We start from the raw sequence: 23,489 nt of genomic DNA, 5'->3' as shown, positions 1-23,489 counted from the left end.
GGACGCACTCTCCAGACCACCATATAGGCCCTGTCCCAGGGGGTGGACTATGCAGCACTGGCGGAGGCACAGCAGGCAGATGATGAGATCCCTAGTTACAGAACTGCGGTCTCCGGTTTGCAGCTCCAAGACCTCCCCATAGGCCCAGGTGAGAGGACCCTACTATGTGACGTAGCTACCGGCCAAGCCCGCTCCATTGTCCCAGCAGCCTGGCGCCGGCAGCTTTTCAAATCCATTCACCAACTTAGCGCACCCCTCCATCAGGACAACTGTCTGGCTGGTCTCCAACAGGTTCGTGTGGCATGGGCTTCGTAAACAAGTCAGTGAATGGGCCAAAACGTGCATGCAGTGCCAAACGGCCAAGGTGCAGCGGCACACCAAGGCTCCGCCGCAGCGGTTCGAACCCACCCGCCGGCGGTTTGACCACATTCATGTGGATATCGTGGGGCCCCTGCCAATGTCGCGAGGAGCGTGATACCTCCTGACTATGATAGACCGGTTCACCAGATGGCCAGAGGCAGTCCCGCTCACCGACACCACCTCCGAATCCTGCGCCCGAGCACTGATTGCAACCTGGTTAGCCCGCTTCGGGGTACCGGCCCACATCACCTCCGACAGGGGCGCCCAGTTCACCTTCAGCCTGTGATCAGCTATGGCCAGCCTTTTAGGATCGCAGATACACCACACAACTGCCTACCACCCACAGTCGAACGGACTAGTGGAGCGCTTCCACCGTCACCTGAAGTCGGCTCTCATGGCCCGCCTGCAGGGGCCTAACTGAGTGGACGAACTTCCCTGGGTCCTGCTCAGAATCCACACGGCGCCCAAGGAGAATCTGCACACCTCGTCGGCCGAGTTGGTGTACGGCGCACCCCTGGTCGTCCCAGGAGAGTTCACACCAGCCCCAAGGGGGCAAGAAGAACCCACAGCAGTCCTGGACAGACTACATGAGAGGCTCGGTAACCTGGCCCCCATACCCACTTCACAGCACGGACAGAGCCCGACCTGCGTACCCAAAGACCTGCAGAACTGTAAGTTTCCCTTTGTACGACGGGGCAGACACCGGGCACCGCTACAGCGACCCTACGAGGGGCTGTTTAAGGTGACCAGGAACAATGGGTCCAGGTTCGTGCTGGACATTGGGGGGAGAGAGGGGGTTTTCACAGTGGACCGACTCAAACTGGCCCATGTGGACTTGGCGCAGCCGGTCCAGGCTCAGGCACCGCGGCGCAGGGGCAGACCTCCCAATCAGAGGCCGATCCAGACTGTGGACATTGGGGGAGGTATCGCCGGTTCTGGGGGGGAGGGGGGTGGCGGGGTTATGTGGCGACCCACTTTCTAGCACACACGAACCAGCTCACGAAACAGCGCGTGCAGGCAGAGAGGCCGGCCCCAAAAAGGGTGCCAGGCCTTCTTCACCAGCAGGGGGAAAATCCTGCATGCGGAAAGGGTCTGGGAATATGCATTCCCCACAGTAGTCCCACCCAGGGAGGGCGGGAACGGGAAGACTTTAAAGCAGGCCGCGAAGTTTGATTAAATCTCTTTCATCGCAACTCTAACTCACCAACTACGTGTGGTTATTTTAGCGCTGTGTGTAGCACACCGCTACAGCTTGAGAGTTTCTTTGGAAGAGGTGGAAAAGGACATAAAAGGCCTAACGATGATAACGCAGAGACTGCAAAAAAAAAAAAAGAAAGCTTCCTTTAACGTAAACTACGACGAGTCATACATAAAATACAGCTTTATTGCAACCTGCAACCCGCACGCTCCAAGCCCCCTGTGTGTGATATATGGAGGCAAGCTGTCTAATGAGGCAATGAAGCCCTCAAAACTACTTCGGCACCTTGAGTCCAAGTGTCCTGCACTTAAAGGCAAACCTGTTGAGTTTTTTTGAGAGGAAAAAACGTGAGCAAGCGGGACAGAAGCAAGTGCTGAGAGCAACCCCCTCCACAAATGCTGCTGCTCTGAGAGCATCGTACTTGGTGGCTATCTGTGTGACATCTTCAACCTGCTCAATGAACTCAATTTGTCACTTCAGGGGAGAATGACAACTGTCTTTAAGTTGGCAGATAAAGTGTCTGTTTTCAAAGCCAAACTGGAATTGTGGGGACGGCGAGTGGACAGGGGCATATTTGACATATTCTCAACATTAACTGGGATTTTGGGAGAGACTGAGGCTGCACTGTCTTTCTCACAGCTGGTGCGCCATCACCTATCTTCACTGTCAGCAGAATTTGAGCGTTACTTCCCCACCACAAATGACCCAAGACGTGCAAAGGACTGGGTCCGTGACCCATTTGTGAATGTCCCCGGTAAATCATCCTTGTCAGTGCAGGAAGAAGGTCAACTCCTCAAGCTTGCAAATGACGGTGGGCTGAAAAGTATGTTTGATATAACATCTCTGCTGGCATTCTGGATCAAAGTCAAGGCTGAATATACTGAGATAGCCACGAAAGCACTGAAAACATTGTTTCCATTTCCAACATCATATCTCTGCGAAGCAGGATTTTCCACAATGAATGCAACGAAAACTAAATTGCGGAATAGACTGGACATAAGGAAACCCCTTTGGGTGTCACTGTCTCCCATCACCCCTCGATGTGACCATCTTGTTGCAGGGAAACAAGCCCAGGGCTCCCACTGATTCACCGATATTGGTGTGTTGCAATGATTTTATATGTTCATACAGGGAAAATAATGCACTGTGTGTTTAATATCCAAACGTTACTTAAAATGTTATGATGCTATTGACTTATAAGTGACTTGTAATTGCCTTATCACTATATTCATGGGAGGAAAATATGCGTTGTGTTTAATATTAAATTCGTTAGATAAGCCCTTTTAGAAACGAAATTGAGTGTTATTAGCCACTTACAAGTGACTTACAGTTTTACCTATATTCCGGTCGTGATTAACACCCCCCCCCCCCCCCACACACACACACACAGTCGGCCAGTCCGCAGTGCAAAAAAGGTTGGGGACCCCAGCATTAAACTACTCAATTTAAGCTGTTTGCATTGTTAAGGGTATCCAATACTTTCCCCACACTTTTTGGAAGGATGTAATTGAGTATAAAGTGGAGATTCATCAGGATATTGTCTGGACTGCAAGACATAAGTTGTGTGGAGATATTGGATAGGCTGGGCCTGTTTTCCTTGGAGTGAAGGAAACCATAGTATAACTTGATGCAATATTAAAACTGAGGGGTAAAGACAGTAGATAGTCAAACAGTCTTCCATGGCAAGAGTATTCCATGGTGAGTCAAAGGGCTTTGTACTGTTCAACTCTCAGATCCTGACTCTAGCTCTTGACTCAACAGTCCATGGCTTGGATATTGCAGATTCAGAATAGCAGGTCTCTACCACAATGTGTTAAATGTCTGAACTTCAAGTAGGCTCTTTAGCCTCCCATTAAGCAGTCCAGCTTTCCCCAGACTTGGCTGTTTCTGTAGCCGACCCCGAGAAGCAATCCAAATTGAGCATTCCCCTGGATTGGTGCTGTGAGCTTTATCACCCCCAGGCTATCTATTGGGCAGAGATAGTAATTGACAAGTTTGATCCAGTAATCTTTGCGAAAGTTGTGTAACTTCAAATGCTCCTAGCCTAGAAGTATGTTTAGTCTTTAGCTAATTATTGTAATTAGTAAATATTATGCATCCATAATTTGATGTTTTGGCCTGTAATTCATCTGCACTTTTGTTGAGGTTTAACAAAATATTAGATAATTTTGTCTTTTTGCAGTGGATACCACATGAGCAGATCAAATTAACTGGATATTTACCTTGAATTTCTGCTAACTTGCAATGCCTGGTGTTAGTTTTGTCTTTTCTAACCTCATCACTCAAATGTGATTGGAAACTACCAGCATAAACCAGTATGCCTTCTGATTGTATCAGCTTATGTGTCCCAAGTGCAGCAAGAATATGAAATTCCATTCAATTTAAATTAAAGCTCACATTAAAGAAGAGCCTGTTGCCAATGAAAGGCACTGTTTTCATTCTGTAGCTGCTGAGTAGTTTGTCTAGAACAAAATTTAGAATTAGTTGTTTGATACGTCAAATTCGAAGTGACAGCAATTGACTTTGAAATTCTAACATTAATCTAGCAACTCCCAAAACTTGTACAAATGATGGAGCATCAAAACAAAGATCAAACGAGCAATGCAGCATCACTAGATCGAGTTTCTGTTCTTCAGCCCTTCCTGCCTCTCCTGTGCCATGTATGGCAGGCAAACAGAGCCAACAGATTTGTGACAGCTATAGTTCCAGGACAAGTATGGAATTGCTTGGAGAGAGGTAAGTATCCTGCTTGCTAAATTTATTTCAAGATGTGCAGTCTATGTTGGGACTGGCTTATTCCTGCTGTATTTTGTAGTAATGAATGAATCTAGTCCATGTGGTATCCGCATGCATCCCTTAATCCTGTCAGTTGTTCAAATTGGTATAATAGATTTCCTAATTTCATCACTTTTTCATTTTTATTATTGTAGGAACAAATTTGGTGTGGCAATTCTCCATTTAAACTGAATTTTTCCTGTATTGCTAACAAGTCCCTCGCCAGCACCAATTTAAAATTAAGATTGTTTAATGTCAATTGCAGAATACAAGTGTAAAGGAGGAGAAACTAACTTGCTCTGTATCCAGTGCAGCACAAAAAATATAAAGAACACAATAAAAGCAATGAATATAAATAGTTTGTATACATTGATTTTATGTACGGAAAGTGATGCCAGACACAAGTATCTGTACGTAAGGTGACCGGCAGGAAATGATAAAGGGGGGGGGGGGCACGTGTGTGGAGGGGTGGCTTAGTGGGTGGAGATGTTGTTCACCCTTACTGCTTGGAGAAAGTAACTGTTTGGGTCCAGTGGTCCTGCTGTGGATGATACATAGCCTACTCCCTAATGCGCATGAGCAGGGTGGGTGGGTTAACTGAGCTAGGCCCCCATCATGGCAAGGCAAAAGCAGAAACCTCTAGCATTAAGTGGAGGTGACAAAGAGTGTGCACAGTCCCAAGTAACAATTAGTTAATTTTTTATGAAGGAGTGATACATCTTCACATCAAGAACATATGCAGTCAGGTAGCTGACATCATTCACCCTGTCATGATTTTGTATATTCAAGTTAACAGGAATGTGAGGAGAACAAAATGATATGTAGTGTAGAAATGAGTTTGGTAATTTGGTAATTTGTTTGCTAATAAAGGGCCTTTACTCTGTGCTGCTAGACTCCATGACAAATGCAAGATGGTAGTTGGTTAAAACTATTGGTTCGAGTTTCCTTAAAATCAGCACATCTTTTGCAAGAGACACACAACTGTGAGAATTTTTTCTTGAAAATATTGGGTGTAACACCTTTGTGCATTCAAGTCAAATGACTAGGTAACTTGGAACTTTTCCCAGTAATGGTGTAGATCTGTTTGCCAGGTCTGAAATCAATCACAGAAAAATACTCTAACCCCATTTTACGTGGTCCAATGATTCCTAATCAACCCAATGCTTAACTTTGTAAGCATTCACTGTGGTTTAAAGTAATTTATATATTTTATTATGGGAAGCAGGATGATATGACAGTTATGGTTGGACTGATTCCAGCTTTGATTGTGGATCTTAATTTTTTTTTAGAAGCACTTCATTTGTGCAGATACTTGTATGATGTTATAAAGCAATGAGATTCAAGTCTTGTGCTTCAGAAAACATTGAAAACTAGAAGGTGGAATTAATTTGGGGAAGGCTTCCATATGCTTACCTTGCAAGTGGTTATGTGCAAGGCTGCTTGAGAAATCTTTCTAATGAACGTTTCTTCTATTTAGTGTCCCGCAACAAGGTACTTGTACTGGCGAGAACATAGAGCAGGTAAGTTTAAATTTAATGGCTCTATATCTGGAGCTTTATTAAACCAGTATGTTGATTATTGGTCATAATGCTTTGTAGTGGGTGAGCCCCTCTGTCCCTTCATACCATTAATAGGACTAGGATAGGGTTGTCAATCTAGAAATTGAAATTGACTCAAAGGAGCCACTATTGAGTGTCCTGATCAGCTCCATCACCATCTATTACAAGAATTGCATGGCACTTAACCTCAACATCCTACAAAGATTTGAAAGAACTGCTGAGGGATCATCTTCCACCCATCTGAGATGTTTACCAGGAGCACTGCCCTGGCATTTTCAAGGATCCTCCATCTTTTCTTTAACCTCCTGCTATTAGGTAGCATTAGGACAAGGACTGTTGGGATGGGAAACAGTTTCCCCTAAGCTGTAAACTACTGAACTCCCTGCCATAACCCAGGACTCATCATGTACTATAGGAAGCACCAGTAGCATTGTAAGTGCACCTCATTTATTAATTTATTTGTGGTAATATTACTTTGTGTTACATGTATGGTGTTGTGCACCTTGGTCTGGAAAGATGTTTCATTTGGTGGTATCCATGTGTACAGTTCAATGACTAAACTTAAACTTGAGTTTTTATGATTAGAATTTTGTATCAGAACATAACCTGACCAAGGTAGAAATCTTAAAATATTTCAAAGAATATCCACTGTAATGTAGAATTGAAGAATGACATCGCTTTAGAGCAGTTCATTAAATAATTAGCCATTTCACCCTAGATTCTTGTTGAGCCAGGCTCCTAGGCTAAATAAAACTGAACTTCAATTCATGGTGGTTTCAAAATTCACTTAGTGTTATTTTCAGATGGAATATACCTCCACTGTATCACCAATAAATCAGGAGTTTGCTCTCTACTGAAAACTGACATACAGATCAAAGCTTTTCCAAATTGTTTCTGTGATAAATTAAACTCTGCCCTTTGGTGCAGTAAAGCCAGATTTTGCCCTCTACATGCAATCTGTTCAATATTTGGTAGCGGCCAATGAATAAGCCAAGAACTCAAAATGGGAAAGTGTATCAGTGTAAAAACAAAACCAGGAAAAGTGGCTTGTCATAAATTATTGGCCAAGAATAAGTTGTGTGTGGAAGACGGATGATGTGATGAAACTCTCTTTGCCTTTGGTGTTGAGCTGTTCCTACTAATATTTATTTTGTAGCTGCTGCATATTTTGTCTGCAAGAGTAAGTTTAAGGCTGCAATCTTGTGCCTCCTAGATGGAATTTGAAAAGTACCTCCAACCCAGTGATAGTGTTCACAGCATGCCAGAAACACTGCAGACCCCATTTCATAATGAGAATGCTGCCAGGTCCAGTTGCACTCAAGAAAACTCCACAAATGACATTGAACTGCCAGAAGAAATGAAGCCTTCAGTGGATCATTGCGTGGAAATGGAAAGTCCAGTGTGTGAGCATCCTCCAAATGGTGTTCAGCCAATTTCACAGCAAGTGTTTCCATTGACCAATAGTTCAGGTAAATTGAGTTGTTAGTGCATGTAACACCTTGATTTAAGTTTGTTGTCCTAAGCCAGAATCATTGATTTTCAAATTCATTGGAATTTAAAAATGATTAATTTGATGGTTCTCTATAGAAAGTCATTCATACTTTAAAGCATCAACTACTGTAAAAATTAGTCAATGTCTGAAATTTGCAACTGTATTCCAACCTGTAATTCATTCATTTATTGTGTTCATTGTCAAAAGAAGGGGTTTCTAATATTTTTTGTACCATGGACCAATGCCATTAACCATGTACCCCCGGTTGGAAACCCCTGATCTATAGCAATAACCTTGTGCAAGCAAAGGTTATCACTTAAGTGCAACCATACCTTCTACCCAGGAAATACAGCCTGAATAAACTTGCAGACACCATGACATTTTATTAGGTCAATATTTACTTCTGATTAATAAACAATATTTAGTGGCTGATTTAGTATTTAAATGAGAGAACAGATCCTGTATTCTGGAGATTGGAATTAAGATTCAGAATGAATTAATGGGATGGTCTTCTACATATCTTGAACTGTAAGTGAACTGATTTTGGTTTTTTAAATTTATCTGCCAAGATAGTGTCAAATAAAATGAATTTCATCCTCTTCACCTACAGTGTTTGGTTTAAATAATCTGGTCTGGTCAGTCACCAGCTTCTCACTGGGAGCCCCAGTTCCTGCAGTCCCTTTCTAGTCACTGGAACTCTGGTTACAATATCCCATTAGATAATGGACGCAAATCTGGTAACTACATTGATTTTAAGAAAATATGTGAATAAAGAGCAACTATTAGGGATTTCCATCAGAAATAATGTCTCCAAGTGTTTCTGTTGAGCTTTTTCTCAAACTAGGGCTCAAAGGTTCATTGCCATTGGAGAAGATACACTGATGCATATTTTGCGTATCCCTACCATAGCAACATTCAGCATTGTTCAAGATATGTGTAATGGTTCTTGCACACATCAAGATATGTGGGGAAAATAAACAAGATTTTGAAGATGCTGAAAATCCAGAGCAATACTCACAAAATGAACTCTGTCTTACATACATGGGAAAATGAATCATGGTTGAGTCTGAGAGATCTGGATGATGGGCATCATTGCAGGATGAGCGATAAACAGTCAATGTTAGTGTCGTCTTCCCCCTTCCTTCCCACTCCTGATGAAGGGTTTCAGCCTAAAAGTCAACTGTTTATTGCCCTCCATAGATGCTGCCTGACCTTCTGAGTTCCTCCAGCAATGTATGTGAAAATCAAGGTTGGGTCTGGGAGAGATTGGGGATGATGAGTGTCATTGCAGGATGGTAGGTGGAGGCTGTAGCAAGGACCCAGTGGATAGGTTCTCAGACTGCAGCTGGGGCCAGTCAGGAAATAGAGGTATTGAAGTCTAGCAGTTCCCAGTGCCAAATAAAAACAAGCCCACCTCCAGAATAACATCACCTAATTCCTTGAGTGGTACCTAAAAAGGATTGAATGAAGTTGCTTTTGTGTTCATGTCAAAAGCAGAAAACATAGTAGCAGGCATGGATTGACTGGGTTAACCCAGCTGAATGTCTTTGGTACATTTTTGATCCAGAAATTGCCACATTCACATCCCATTGTTGAAATTATGCCTTAATGTCATTAATATATTTCAATCAGGTACTCTTGTGGTTCTGTTTGTGTGGTGTGTTTTTTTTCCCTAACCTATATTGTTTAAGCCCATCATATGTTTGTCCTTGTACAGAATGAAACAGTTAAACCAAATTATAGCTATTGATACAAAAAAACCAACAGAATTTCGCAAACTCAGGACAGTAATTATGGCCCCGATAAACTTTGTTCCAGTTTAAACTTTAAAAAGTCCAAATGCAGCATCTTGTCTTCTACCAGTTATCCTGACCAGACCAGATCTCTAGTTTAATGAACAGCACGAAATGCCAATGGCTCCATAGTGGGCCATCTTTCCAGATAAAGACAAACTGTCTCCAGTGAAGCAAAGAATGTAAATTAAAATTAGTCATAGAAGACCACAGCACAGAAACAGGCCCTTTGGCCCTTCTAGTCTGCACTAACTGTTGTTCTGCCTAGTCCCATCGACCTGCACCTGCACCATAACCCTCCATATCCTTCCATACACTTGTCCAAACTTCTCAAATGTTGAAATCAATCCCACATCTACCATTTGCGCTGGCAGCCTGTTTCAGTCTCTCACCACCACACCATTTGAGTGAATAAGTTCTCCCTGATGTTCCCCTTAAATATTTCACCTTTCACTTTCAACCTATGACTTCTTGTTCTGGTTTCACCCAACCTCGATGGGGAAAAGCCTCCTCGCATTTGCCCTATGGATACCCCTCAATTCTGTATATGTCTATCAGATCTCCTTTGTGCTTCTATGCTCCAGGGAATAAAGTCCTAACCTATTTGATCTTGCCCTATAAAGTCAGGTTCTCGGGTCCTGGCAACATTCTTGTAAATCTTCTCTGTATTACATCAATCTTGTTGATCTTTCCTGTAGGTAGATGACCAAAATTACACACAATACTCCAAGCTGGGTCTCACCAACAGCTTGTACAACTTCAAAATAACATCCTCTCTCCTGTACTCAATACTTTGCCACATTAACTTTCATAAATCAAAGCTTTCTTTACTACCCTATCTACCTGTAACACCACTTTCAAAGAATTATGGATCTGTACTCCCAGATCCCTCTGTCCTACAGTGCTCCTCAATGCTCAACTGTTCACTAAGTCCTACCTTGGTTTGTCTTCCAAAGTGCAGAAGCTCACCTGTCTGCATTAAATTCCATTTTTCTAGCTGGTTCAGAACTCGCTGCAAGTTTTGATAGCCTCCTCTTTGTCTATGCCCCCAATGTTGGTGTTCTCTGCAAACTTGCTGATCCAATTGATCACATCATCCAGATCATTAATACAGATGACAGACAGCGACAGACCTAGACGGGTGACAATCTACTTCCACTCTGGCTTCTTCTGCAAAGTCAATGAGTAACTAAAGCTTCTCGACCAGCCTCCCATGTGGGACTTGGCCAAGGCTTTGCCAAAGTCCATGTGGTCAACATCTTCTGTTTTTCCTTCATCAGCATTCCTGGTAGTCTCCTCAACTGGGGTTATTTAGACATGACTTGCCAAGCACAAAGCCTGTTAACTGTCCCTAATTGGGCTCTGTCTATTCAAATACTTGTATATGCAGTCCCTTAGAATACTTTTAGTAATATACCCATTACTGATGTCAGGTTCACCAGCTTATAATTTCCTGGTTTATTTTTTTAGAGCCTTTCTTAAACAATGGAGCAACACTAGCTATCCTCCAATGCTCCTGCACTTCTCCCATTACTAAGGGCATTTAAATATTTCTGCCAGGGCCCCTGCAATTTCTGCACTAGCCTTCCACAAGATCTGAGGGGACCCTTGTGCCCTGGGGATTTATCCACCCTATTCTGCTTTGGATCTATAGACTGCATTCATCTCCTGAGTATATACAGATGCAAAAAAACTAAGATCTCCGCCATTTTTTTTCACTCTATGCACTGGTGACCATGCTGATCCTCAAGTGACCCAATTTATTCTCATTTTATCCTTGTGCTTGATATGTCTGTAGAAGTGCTTAGGATTCTCCTTCACCTTGTCTGCCAGAGCAACCTCATTCTCTTGACCCTCTTTATTTCCTTAAGTGTTTTCTTGCATTTCTTGTTCTCAAGCATTTCAATGGTTCTTTAATCCCTATATTTCTGTGCATCACCTCCTTAACCAGGGCTTTAATATCCCTCAAACCAAGGTCTCCTAAACCTGTAGGCATTGCCTTTTAGTCTAACAGGAATATACAAACTTTGCTCTCCAAGTTTTACTTTTGAAGGCCTCCCACTTAGTAAGCATCCCTTTCTCAAAACAGCCTATCCAAATTCACACTTGCCAGATCCTTCCTCTTGGTATCAAAATTGGCAGTTCTCCAATTTAGAATCTCAACCTGAGGACCAATCCTATCTGTCTCTATAATTACCTTGAAACTAGTGGCATGATGATAGTCAAGCTTCTGTTACCTATCCTGTGTTCATTCCCTAGTAGGAGATCCATTATGCTGTATTTGGGACCTCTATATTAAAGAATCTTTACTGTTGCGGGGGATGACTTACCTGGGACAAGCTGCAGTAGCTGGATCTCTGGCACTGAGTCTGGCTCTGCAGTGCAGAAGGGAGGGGGGAAAAAGAGGAGAGCGGTAGTGATAGGGGACTCGATAGTTAGAGGTGCAGATAGAAGGTTCTGTGGTCGTGACAGAGAATCCAGGATGGTTTGTTGCCTCCCAGGTGCCAGGGTCAAGGATGTCTCTGATCGATTGCATGACATTCTGAAGTGGGAGGGTGACCAGCCAGATGTCATGGTGCACATAGGCACCAATGACATAGCAAGGAAGAGTGAAGAGGTCCTGGACAATGAGTATAGAGAGCTTGGTAGGAAGTTGAAAAGCAGGACCTCAAGGGTGGTAATCTCAGGATTGCTACCTGTGCTAGGTGCCAATGAGGGTAGGAATAGGATGCTCTGGAGGAGGAACAAGTGGCTGAGGAACTGGTGTAGGGGGCAGGGTTTCAGATTTCAGGATCATTAGGACCTCTTCTGGGGCAGGTGGGACCTGTACAAGAGAGACGGGTTACACTTGAACTACAGGGGAACCAATATCCTTTCAGGGAGGTTTGTTAGTGCTGTTGGGGAGGCTTTAAACTAGATTTGCAGGGGGATGGGAACCAGAGTGCCAGAGCTGACAGTGTGGCTGGGGTGAAAATAAATGATATTGAAAGTTTAAGCAAATCCGCTGATAGAAAGGTTGTGAGTGGTGGTAAAAATCTTCTAAGGTGTATATATTCCAATGCTAGGAGTATTGCGGGGAAGGCGGATGAGGTGAGGGCGTGGATTGACACGTGGAATTATGATGTTGTAGCAATTAGTGAAACTTGGCTACAGGAGGGGCAGGACTGGCAGCTTAATATTCCAGGGTTCCGATGTTTCAGATGTGATCGAGGCAGAGGAATGAAAGGTGGGGGAGTAGCATTGCTTGTTAGGGAAAATATTATAGCAGTGCTCAGGCAGGACAGATTGGAGGGCTTATCTACTGAGTCCTTATGGGTGGAGCTGAGAAACAGGAAAGGTATGGCCACATTAGTGGGATTGTATTACAGACCACCCAATAGTCAAAGAGACTTGGAAGAGCAAATCTGCAGAGAGATAGCAGGCAACTGCAGGAAACATAAAGTTGTGGTGGTAGGGGATTTTAATTTTCCATACATTGATTGGGACTCCCATACTGTTTGGGGTCTAGATGGTTTAGAGTTTGTAAAATGTGTTCAGGAAAGTTTTCTAAATCAGTATATAGAGGGACCAACTAGAGGGGATGCAATATTGGATCTCCTGTTAGGAAACGAATTAGGGCAAGTGACAGAAGTCTGTATAGGGGAGCACTTTGGTTCCAGTGATCATAATACCATTAGTTTCAATTTGATCATGGACAAGGATAGATCTGGTCTTAGGGTTGAGGTTCTGAATTGGAAGAAGGCCAAATTTGAAGAAATGAGAAAGGATCTAAAAAGCATGGATTGGGACAGGTTGTTCTCTGGCAAAGATGTGATTGGTAGGTGGGAAGCCTTCAAAGGGGAAATTTTGAGAGTGCAGAGTTTGTATGTTCCTGTCAGGATTAAAGGCAAATTGAATAGGAATAAGGAACCTTGGTTCTCAAGGGATTTTGCAACTCTGATAAAGAAGAAGAGGGAGTTGTATGAAATGTATAGGAAACAGGGGGTAAATCAAGTGCTTGAGTATAAGAAGTGCAAGAAAATACTTAAGAAAGAAATCAGGAGGGCAAAAAGAAGACATGAGGTTGCCTTGGCAGTCAAAGTGAAGGATAATCCAAAGAGCTTTTACAAGTATATTAAGAGCAAAAGGATTGTAAGGGATAGGATTGGTCCTCTTGAAGATCAGAGTGGTCGGCTTTGTGCGGAACCAAAGGAAATGGGGGAGATCTTAAACAGGTTTTTTGCGTCTGTATTTACTAAGGAAGCTGGCATGAAATCTATGGACTTGAGGGAATCAAGTAGTGAGACCATGGAAACTGTACAGATTGAAAAGGAGGAGGTGCTTCCTGTCTTGAGGAGAATTAAAGTGGATAAATCCCCGGGACCTGACAGAGTGTTCCCTCGGACCTTGAAGGAGACTAGTGTTGAAATTGCGGGGGCCCTGGCAGAAATATTTAAAATGTGGCTGTCTACGAGTGAGGTGCCGGAGGATTAGAGAGTGGCTCATGTTGTTCCGTTGTTTAAAAAAGGATCGAAAAGTAATCCGGGAAATTATAGGCCGGTGAGTTTAACGTCGGTAGTAGGTAAGTTATTGGAGGGAGTACTAAGAGACAGAATCTACAAGCATTTGGATAGACAGGGACTTATTAGGGAGAGTCAACATGGCTTTGTGCGTGGTAGGTCATGTTTGACCAATCTGTTGGAGTTTTTCGAGGAGGTTACCAGGAAAGTGGATGAAGGGAAGGCAGTGGATATTGTCTACATGGACTTCAGTAAGGCCTTTGACAAGGTCTCGCATGGGAGGTTGGTTAGGAAAATTCATTCGCTAGGTATACATGGAGAGGTGGTAAATTGGATTAGACATTGGCTCGATGGAAGAAGCCAGAGAGTGGTGGTCGAGAATTGCTTCTCTGAGTGGAGGCCTATGACTAGTGGTGTGCCACAGGGATCAGTGCTGGGTCCATTGTTATTTGTCATCTATATCAATGATCTGGATGATAATGTGGTAAATTGGATCAGCAAGTTTGCTGATGATACAAAGATTGGAGGTGTAGTAGACAGTGGGGAAGGTTTTCAGAGTCTGCAGAGGGACTTGGACCAGCTGGAAAAATGGGCTGAAAAATGGCAGATGCAGTTTAATACTGACAAGTGCGAGGTATTGCACGTTGGACAAACCAACGTAGAACATACAGGGTTAATGGTAAGGCACTGAGGAGTGCAGTTGAACAGAGGGATCTGGGAATACAGATACAAAATTCCCTAAAAGTGTCGTCACAGGTAGATAGGGTCGTAAAGAGAGCTTTTGGTACATTGGCCTTTATTAATCGAAGTATTGAGTATAGGAGCTGGAATGTTATGATGAGGTTGTATAAGGCATTGGTGAGGCCGAATCTGGAGTATTGTGTTCTGTTTTGGTCACCAAATTACAGGAAGGATATAAATGAGGTTGAAAGAGTGCAGAGAAGGTTTACAAGGATGTTGCTGGGACTTGAGAAACTCAGTTGCAGAGAAAGGTTGAATAGGTTATTCCCTGGAGCGTAGAAGAATGAGGGGAGATTTGATGGAGGTCTATAAAATTATGATGGGTATAGATAGAGTGAATGCAAGCAGGCTTTTTCCACTGAGGCAAGGGGAGAAAAAAACCAGAGGACATGGGTTAAGGGTGAGGGGTGGGGGGGGAGTTTAAAGGGAACATTAGGGGGGGCTTCTTCACACAGAGAGTGGTGGGAGTATGGAATGAGCTGCCAGATGAGGTGGTAAATGCAGGTTCTTTTTTAACATTTAAGAATAAATTGGACAGATACATGGATGGGAGGTGTACGGAGGGATATGGTCCGTGTGCAGGTCAGTGGGACTAGGCAGAAAGTGGTTCAGCACAGCCAAGAAGGGCCAAAGGGCCTGTTTCTGTGCTGTAGTTTCTATGGTTCTATGTACTCAGTTGACAAACTATACTATCCAGACTTTTTACAGTATGGGAGTCTCACTCAATGTGGAAAGTTAACATCACCTATCACAACCTTTTCTTGCAACTGCCTGCAAGATTTTGTTCCTCAAAATCCTGCTAATTTAATATATAATCCTATTAACTTGATCATGCCTTGCTTATTCCTCATTTTCACCCATCCAGCCTCAGCAGACAAACCCTCTAGTCTGTCCTGACTGCGCACTGCTGTAACATTTTCACTGAATGGTAATACCACACTTCCCCCTTTAATTCCTCCCACTCCAAGTCTAAAACAACACAGCACCAGAACACTGAGTTGCCAGCTATGGCCCTCCTGCAACTGTCTCACTCATGTTACAATGTTATAATTCCACATGCTCATCCATGCTGTAAGATAACTTGCCTATAATACTCCTTGCATTGAAATAAATGCCACTCAGATTATTCCTTGTGCCATGCTCAACCTTTCAGTTCCTGTATTTGTAAGTAGGCTTAACATATTTCCCTACAACCACTCCGCTACTTGCCCTGGAAATCTGGTTCCCAAACCCTTGCAACTCTAGTTTAACAGCTCCACCAATACCACAGTGCAGCACCAGCAAACCTTCCTGCTGAGATATTAATCCCTCTCCAGTTCAGGTGCAAACTGTTCTGTACAGATCCCACCTTCCCTGGAAGAGAGAGCCCAATGATTCAAAAATCTGAAGCCCTCTGTCCTGCCCCATCTCCTTGGCTATGTGTTCCTGTTTAATTTTCCTATTTCTGGCCTCATTAGCATGTGAAATGGATAACAATCTGGAAATCACAGCCCTGTAGGGGTCCTGTCCTTAACTTAGCACCTCAATCTCCAAACACACTCTGCAGGACCTCATCACCCTTCCTGTCTGTTATTGGTACTGAAGTGGACCACAACCTCCTGGCTGCTCACCACCCACAAACCCCACCCTTAAAAATGCCATAAATTTTCCAAGATTACGCTGACCCTGACACGTGGGATGCAACATGCCATACCATCTGGGAATCTCATTCTCTTCCACGGAACCTCTTGTCTATTTCCGTAACCAATGACTCTCTTATCACTACTGCTCTTCCCCCCCAACCCTCTCCGCCACACCGCCTTTCCCTTCTGAGTCCTAGAGTCAAACTCAGTGCCAGAAACTTGGCTGCTGTGATTTTGCTCTGCTAGTTTGTCCTACCCTAATAGATTCCAAATCAATAGGTACTTGTTGCTGAGGTGAATGCCACAGGGGTACCCTGCATTAGTTATCTGTCCCCTATCCCTCTCCTGACAGTTACCCAGTACCTGTGTCTGCCTCCTTGTATCTTATGTCAATCACCTACCCAAATGGTCTGGAGTTCATCCAGCTCTAGCTTCCCAACAGTCTGTAAGAAGCAGGTTGGATGCCCTTCCCGCAGGTGGTGTCCTAGAGAACACCAGAGGTCTCCCCATCTTCCATAACCTGCGAGAGGACTGCACTAGCCTACCTGGCAATCCCACTGCTCTGCTTGTGCAGAAAGAAACTTACCAGAAACCTACTTTAACCTCTGCCTCCTCACAGAAGCCTCTTGAGCCAAAGCCTCAAGCTCCCCACTCTCATCCTGTTCACTCCCACAATAGCTGCTCCATTTAAGTCAAACTACTTTTTGTTGCCCCTTGACAAGTGCCTAATTACCCAATGATCTCAAATTTCCCAACTGGCCTGGCTCACTTTTCAATTCTTGCACTCATTCGTGTGATCTCAAGCCCAATAAAATCTGAGACCCAGCGCTGCCTTGTAATATTTTTGTTTTAATAGCAAGCGCTAAACCCTTTTGAAATGTCAATAATTGAGGTTGGTTTCAACCTGATAGCTTGTTAAACCATTCCACCGTGACCACTTATACCTGCTGATAACTCAGTAATCATTTGTCATGTATAGTAAACGTCTAATCTCAAACGCTGGGGACTCTGATAACATTGGACCAGCAGATTTTTGGATGTTACTTCCATTAATATAAACATATTTCACATTTTCCTGTGAACCCAGTGAGATGAGAGTGCAGATGTGCCTTTGACTGCAAACCTACCCCCATTCCAGATTGTTCAGTGTTCTGTGTCTCAACCCTGACACTACCTGCATACCCAGCCCTTTGTCCGAATCCTGGTTCCAGCAGCACTCTGGCCACGATTCCTCTTGCTCACGTTTCACTCTATCAAGGCTACAAGGAAGGTATCAAAGCTTGCAGTGGGATTTGGGCCAACTGGAAAAATGTGCTGAACAATGGCAGGTGGAATTTAATGCAGATAAGTGTGAGGTGTTGCACTTTGGGGGGGGGGGGGCACATGTCAAACCTGGATAGGTTTTATACAAATGAATGGTAGGGCACTGAGGAGTGCAGTAGAACGGGGATCTGGGAATACAGATCCATAATTCCTTAAGTGATGGTACAGGTAGATATGGTCATAAAGGATTTTAGTGTATTAACCTTCATAAATCCTTGATTACAGGAGTTGGGATGTTATGTTGAAAATATATAATTGTTGGTGAGGCCTAATTTGAAGTATTGTATGAGGTTTTGGCTCACCTACCTACAGGAAAGATATCAATAAGATTGAAAAGAGTGCAGAGATAATTTACAAGGATAGTGTGGAGCTTGAGGACCAGAGCTATAAAGAAAGGTTGAATAGGTTAGGACATATTCTCTGGAGCATGTATGAATAAGGGGAGACTTGATAAAGGTATACCAAAGTATGAGGACTATAGATACAATAAATGCAATCAGGGTTTTTCCACTGAGGTTGGATGAGACTACAACTATAGGTTAAAGATAATAGGTGGAAAGTTTAAGGGGAACATAGGAGGAACTTCACTCAGGGTTTTGTGAGTGTGGAATGAATTGCCAGCAGAAGTGGAGGATGCAGGTTTGGTCTCAACATTTAAGTGAAGGTTAAATAAGTACGGGGAGGTTTATGGTCCAGGTGTAGGTCGATGAGATTAGGCAGAAGACTAGGTCAGCACAGATTAGATGGGCTGAATGACCTTATGCTATAGTGCTCTGACTCTAATGGGTGAGCCAGATGTCTGAACAAATTGATGCTTAGTTCTTGGAATTTTATTTTAACGTGCATCTTAAGCTGTTGCCTGCACTTCAGGAAAGCTCATTAACCTGAAGTGTTTCGTGTTAAGGGAATCAGTAACGATGACAACCAAAGGAATAGTATTCTCTTAATCTTTCTGACTTTTATTTAATTTTGAAGTTACCCACTACAACCCAACAAACTGCCTTTTCCAAAAGTTCCCTTCTGGAAAGTGCTATAGGGCTATTAAAACAAAGACTTCAAAATGCAAAGTTAATTTGTTATCAAAGTACATGTATATCACCATATGCTACCTTGAGATTTATGTCATCTTCCCTTGGAGACGATCATCTCCATCATTCTAGTTAATTTTCCCCCCTAATACTCCTCCCATCAATGACTCCATCACTGCACTTTAAACCACTTTTTCTAATGCTGGTTACATTGTAAATGCTGATTTATGCAGTTTATTCCATGTCCATACTTCAGCTTCTAACTTTTTTATATAATTTGTTATTTATAATTGTTAAATATTGTTCATTCTTGTTGCATGTTGCTCCAACACACCACAGCAAGTTACTAACGCATGAAATGTCCAGTTAATGGTGAATAAAGTTGGTCGTTGATCCTTTTATTGGGCATCTTAACTGACTGATGCCTGGATTTAAGGAAAGCAGAAGTGCTTTATGGCAAGGGATACGACGATAACTAAAGTGTTCACTTAATCTTTCCAACCTTTATTTAATTTAGAAACACAGAGGTTTTATCTCACAGATTTATGTTTTGATTAGCCACTAGGTGGTGCTCAATGTAACAGACAGAAACCTACCACCATTCCTTAAATAGTGTTGTTTGTCTAATATGGATTAACTTTATCTGACATGTTATCTCATCACCAGAGACTGAAACATTGTGTTTTATCTGTTTCGATCGACTTGCTCTTATTTACACTGGGTTTCCACCTCCAGGTTTGCTGACTCCCAATTTCATTACAACAAAAACTCCTTGTTCAAATTATGTGCCTGATCTGTCGGCTGCTGGGAATGTTGCCCATGAAATGGTAAGGATACTAACAGCTCGGTAAATTATTAACCTTACATAAAATTGTCTCTGCCTAGATTGCAGATATTCAGCAAGTGACTTGATTTTTCACTTATCTGCAGTGCCTGATTTGAAAATGTATCTGGTGTGTTCATTCTTCAAGGTGGGATGAACTGAAGTGTAGTACGTAGTTGATATGCTTAAGTGTTCTTGAATCCAAGATGAGGAATAGATGACACTGAATGGTAGAATGAGTCCAACAGGCTCAAGGAGCCGGTGCAGTGGCTATTGCCAGTCCGTAAGCCTTTGTCTGTAACTTAAGATGACCTCCCTTACTTCTGCAATCCATTTGCCTGTACGAAGTACCTCATATTTCCTAGTATTTATAGATATGCGAAGTAGTTCTGGAAATACTTCTGTTAGAGTGAACTTTTTAACTACAGTATTGCGATTCTCTATTGAATTTGAAATGGAAGTAGTTGAGCTACAATCAGATGTTCAAACTATGAATCTGTAATCCATCTTCTCCTCCTCAGCCTAAGGGTGGTATTAAACAGATGCTTTCTACCTGATGTTGCTCAATTGCTTTATAACTGGAATATGACTAGCATATGTGGCTCATGAACTTGAAGGCATGACTCAGTGCCTGTATGCACTCGACTGACTTTTCTGGGAAGATCATGTCTCCAGTTGCATGGTCTCCATTCCAAATGCTTATGCCTTTCAACTCTCAACTGATTAATCCATGTTAGGCATTGATTTTAGTGCCTAGTTTTGTTCTGGTAACTGAGAAATACATGTTCAAATCTAACAACTCTTATATTTTTAAGGAGAATGAAGGAACTTACTTGAGCCCTTTTGGAACTATTAAAGAAGGCTGCCCAGTGCTTCCATTCCAAGCAGCTCTCCAAGATCTGATATCATTCAGTCCCAGTGGAAGCTCTCAGTGAAGACTGGTGAAGCTGAGGTGTTGCTGTCAAAACTACCAGCTATCATCAGACTATGAATGTCTTGTAATGGATTTGAAGGATAAAACATTATGGATTCATTCTAAATGGAGACTGTTGCTGCCCTAGTGTTTAGTGGAGAGCACTCTGAAGACCAGAGCCTTTGATACTTAATGAATAATGCCTTTGATTGTGAGTCTTTGATTATTCTAGCACTAGGCTCAATCCAGCCTTTGCTTGCAAGTGCATTTTCTGCCAATAGATATTAAGTTGCTGTATGTAATTCAACACTGTATTCACTTGTTTCTGGCAAATAATTTTTTTTGATGTTCTGTGGATTTGTTGAGTTCTTCTAGCAGAAAGGAAAGGATACTGCCAATGGTACTTAAAAACAGTATTGGTCTGCAATGTTTCTTGTCCGTTCCTGATCTGACATGTCTTCTGTATTTGCAGCTGGAAAGATTTGGTGCATGAAGCCCTTCAGCTTCCTATATCTGAACTGTTCTTGTGTGCACAGTGCCCAGATCACTGGCACCATTACCAACACAGAGTAGACAATTGCATTGATGGCTTCAAGAGAAGGCATCTATTGACACTGGCAGTTTCAATGAATTAGAAACTTTTGGATTTTACATGTTTTCAAAGTTTTAAAGTTGAATTAATGACACCCCAAACTAAAATGACTACCTCACTAACATGGGTCTTCACTTTGGTCATTGCAACATTATAAAAGAACATTTTATTTTAAAATGAACAAAAAAAGATGTGAAATTTGTAACTGCATAACTATTGTCTGTATTTCTTTGTATCATTTTGCTTAAATAAATATTTGCATGTTCCTAATTTGGAACCATTTTGACTAACCATCCCAGGGTTAATAATGTTGCAACCATCGTCAACAGTTTGCAGCTTTGAGATTCTATTCACATCATTATCATATGATAAATTAACGTGTCACTCACTCATGTTTTGCTGAAACGCACATCCATTCTTACGTCTAACTATTCCATGTTTTCTTGGCTTACCTCACTTATTCTACTCAAAATTCCATGTTGCTAAACAGCAGTTATTACGGTTGTGCCAGTACATTCGTGAAGGGAAGCACCTGATGTCTGCGCCTCCTGCCTGATGATAGATGCAAGAAGATGGTCTGGCCTAGGTGGTGGGGATCTTTGGATATTGTATTCTTCAGGCAGTGCCTCCCTATAGATATTACAAATGACGGAGAAGGATATGTCTCTGATGTATTAGGCTGTCCACTATTCTGCAGATAATTATTTCCTGTGCATTCAAATCTCTCCACCAGATCATGGTGCAACTAGTCAGGATGCCTTCAACAGTACGCCTGCAGAAGTTTGTTGGAACGTTCGGTAACTAACTGAACCTGGTCAACTTGGGGAGTAAAAGCAATAATATGCCTTCCTTATGATTGCATCCATCTGCTGGGTCCCGTTCAGGTCCAGGTACAGTTGATGTTCATTCATCTCATTTGCTTCAACTGTGAAAGACAAGGGAAGTCTTGGCTTCCTTTAAGCATCACAGCAACGTATTTTCAAATAAGTTTTTCCCTCAGTTGATTTACCTGTTGATCCACATGTTGGTACCTGTCCCAAGTTAAAGTTCAAAGTAAATTTATTATCGAAGTACGTATTCTACCCTGAGGTTAATTTATTAGCATCTGTAGTAGAATAAAGAAATACAACAAAATCACTAAAAAACCACACACACGCACAGTCTACCGAATAACCATTGTACAAAAGAAAACGAACTGCAAATAGAAATAAACATGTACGCAAGTACTGAGAACATCAGTTGTAGAGTACTTGAAAGTCAGGCCATATGTTGTGAAATCAGTTCACCGTTGATGGTGGCTCCTGTAACTCCTTGATGGTAGCACTGAGAGAAGAGTGTAGCCTGGATGGTGTGCTTCCTTGGTGATGGACACCGTTCTCTTTTGGCAGTGATCCTTGTAGATGTGCTCAATGGTGGGGAGGTCTTTTTCTGTGATGGACTAGGCTGTGTCCACTACTTTTCATAGGCTTTTCCGTTCCTGTGCATTGTTGCTTCCATACCAGGCCGTGTTCCAACCAGTCATGATACTCCCCACTGTGCATCTGTAGAAGTTTGTCAGATTTTTAGATGACAAGCTGAATCTGCACAGACTTCGAGGAAAATAGAGGCACTGCTGTGCCTTCTCCTAGGGTTGCACATGTCTACCCAATTTGACAGATTCAACCTTTCTACATGAGTGTCAAAGTTCAAAGTACATTTAATATCAATGTGTGTATACTATATACAATCTTGAGAGATTCATTCTACAGGCAGCACAAAACAAAGAAACCAATACTGTAGAATGCATTTTAAAAAAATCTCAGCACCCAGTGTGTAAAAAAAAACCACAAATCATGCAACCAATAAGATATAAACAAATAACACTTAGAAGTAAAGTTCACAAAAGTGAGTCCACAGCCACAAAGCCACTATTGATCCAGAACCCTGTTAGTTACAGGCCATAGCCTCAATTCAGCACAGAGACAAGTAAACCTCATGGAGCAGTGAGCTGAACACCAGCCCGACCCTGCCACCCCAACCATTTCAATTTGCCCTGGTGCTTATATCAGCCAAATGTCGGCCCGCTCCTTGCTCTTGGGCCGACATGCTGCTCCGAGACAGCCCCAAATCCACTCCAGCAATGGCCAAACATCAGCTCGTTCCTCAGGGTCTCGGGCCCTGCTGCCTGGATTCAGCCCGTACCTGACCCTTTCCAGACATCCCACCCTGCAAAAGCTCATTTCAGGGAGGTAGCACCCCCACCCCCCGCAACCCCATATCCCCCCCCAACCATCGACTTCCAAGGGTGTATGTAATACTTTGTTTAGTGATTTTGTCTAATCTGTAAACCAAGTTGAGTATATGCAGAAAATGTGACATTAAAATATATACTTATATTATCATGTTTATTCTATCACAACTTTAAGCAAGTTTACAGGGAGTTTGGCCTCATCACGTAGGACGTCAATAGCATAGGTTCAGTTGTTGGTCAGACCAAACATCAGAATGGGGAAGAAATGTGATCTACATGACTTTGACTGTGGAATAATTGTTGGTGCCGGATGGGGTTGTTTTGAGTATCTCAGAAACAGCTAAACTGGGATTTTCACTCACAAGGGTGTCTAGAGTTTACAGAGAATAGTGCAATAAATAACAAAATAAAAAGTCGAGTGAGTGACTTTTGTGGGAGAGGTCAGAGAAGAACGGTTAGACTGATTCAAGCTGAAAAGAAGTCAAATAACCACGTGTTACCACAGTGGTGTGCAGAAGAGTATCTCTGACTGCACAACACA

General features: G+C 42.6%; 1 protein-coding gene across 3 annotated transcripts in view; it reads left to right on the top strand.

The window, feature by feature from the left end:
* The window catches only part of dlgap5 (discs, large (Drosophila) homolog-associated protein 5), a 67,237-nt gene extending 46,237 nt beyond the window's left edge, over positions 1 to 21,000 (top strand). For all 3 annotated transcript variants that reach the window (XM_072273071.1, XM_072273070.1, XM_072273072.1), the window contains exons 14-18: positions 4,105 to 4,294; positions 5,811 to 5,853; positions 7,106 to 7,361; positions 19,126 to 19,217; positions 20,029 to 21,000. In XM_072273071.1, coding sequence (XP_072129172.1) covers positions 4,105 to 4,294; positions 5,811 to 5,853; positions 7,106 to 7,361; positions 19,126 to 19,217; positions 20,029 to 20,148 — 701 coding nt within the window. In that variant the 3' untranslated portion in view covers positions 20,149 to 21,000. The remainder of the gene's footprint in view (positions 1 to 4,104; positions 4,295 to 5,810; positions 5,854 to 7,105; positions 7,362 to 19,125; positions 19,218 to 20,028) is intronic.
* The last annotated feature ends 2,489 nt before the right edge of the window (positions 21,001 to 23,489 follow it).

Source organism: Mobula birostris, chromosome 11 (assembly GCF_030028105.1).
Source record: "Mobula birostris isolate sMobBir1 chromosome 11, sMobBir1.hap1, whole genome shotgun sequence".
NCBI classification, from domain to species: domain Eukaryota; kingdom Metazoa; phylum Chordata; class Chondrichthyes; order Myliobatiformes; family Myliobatidae; genus Mobula; species Mobula birostris.
This window is presented reverse-complemented; position numbering and strand designations above follow the sequence as displayed.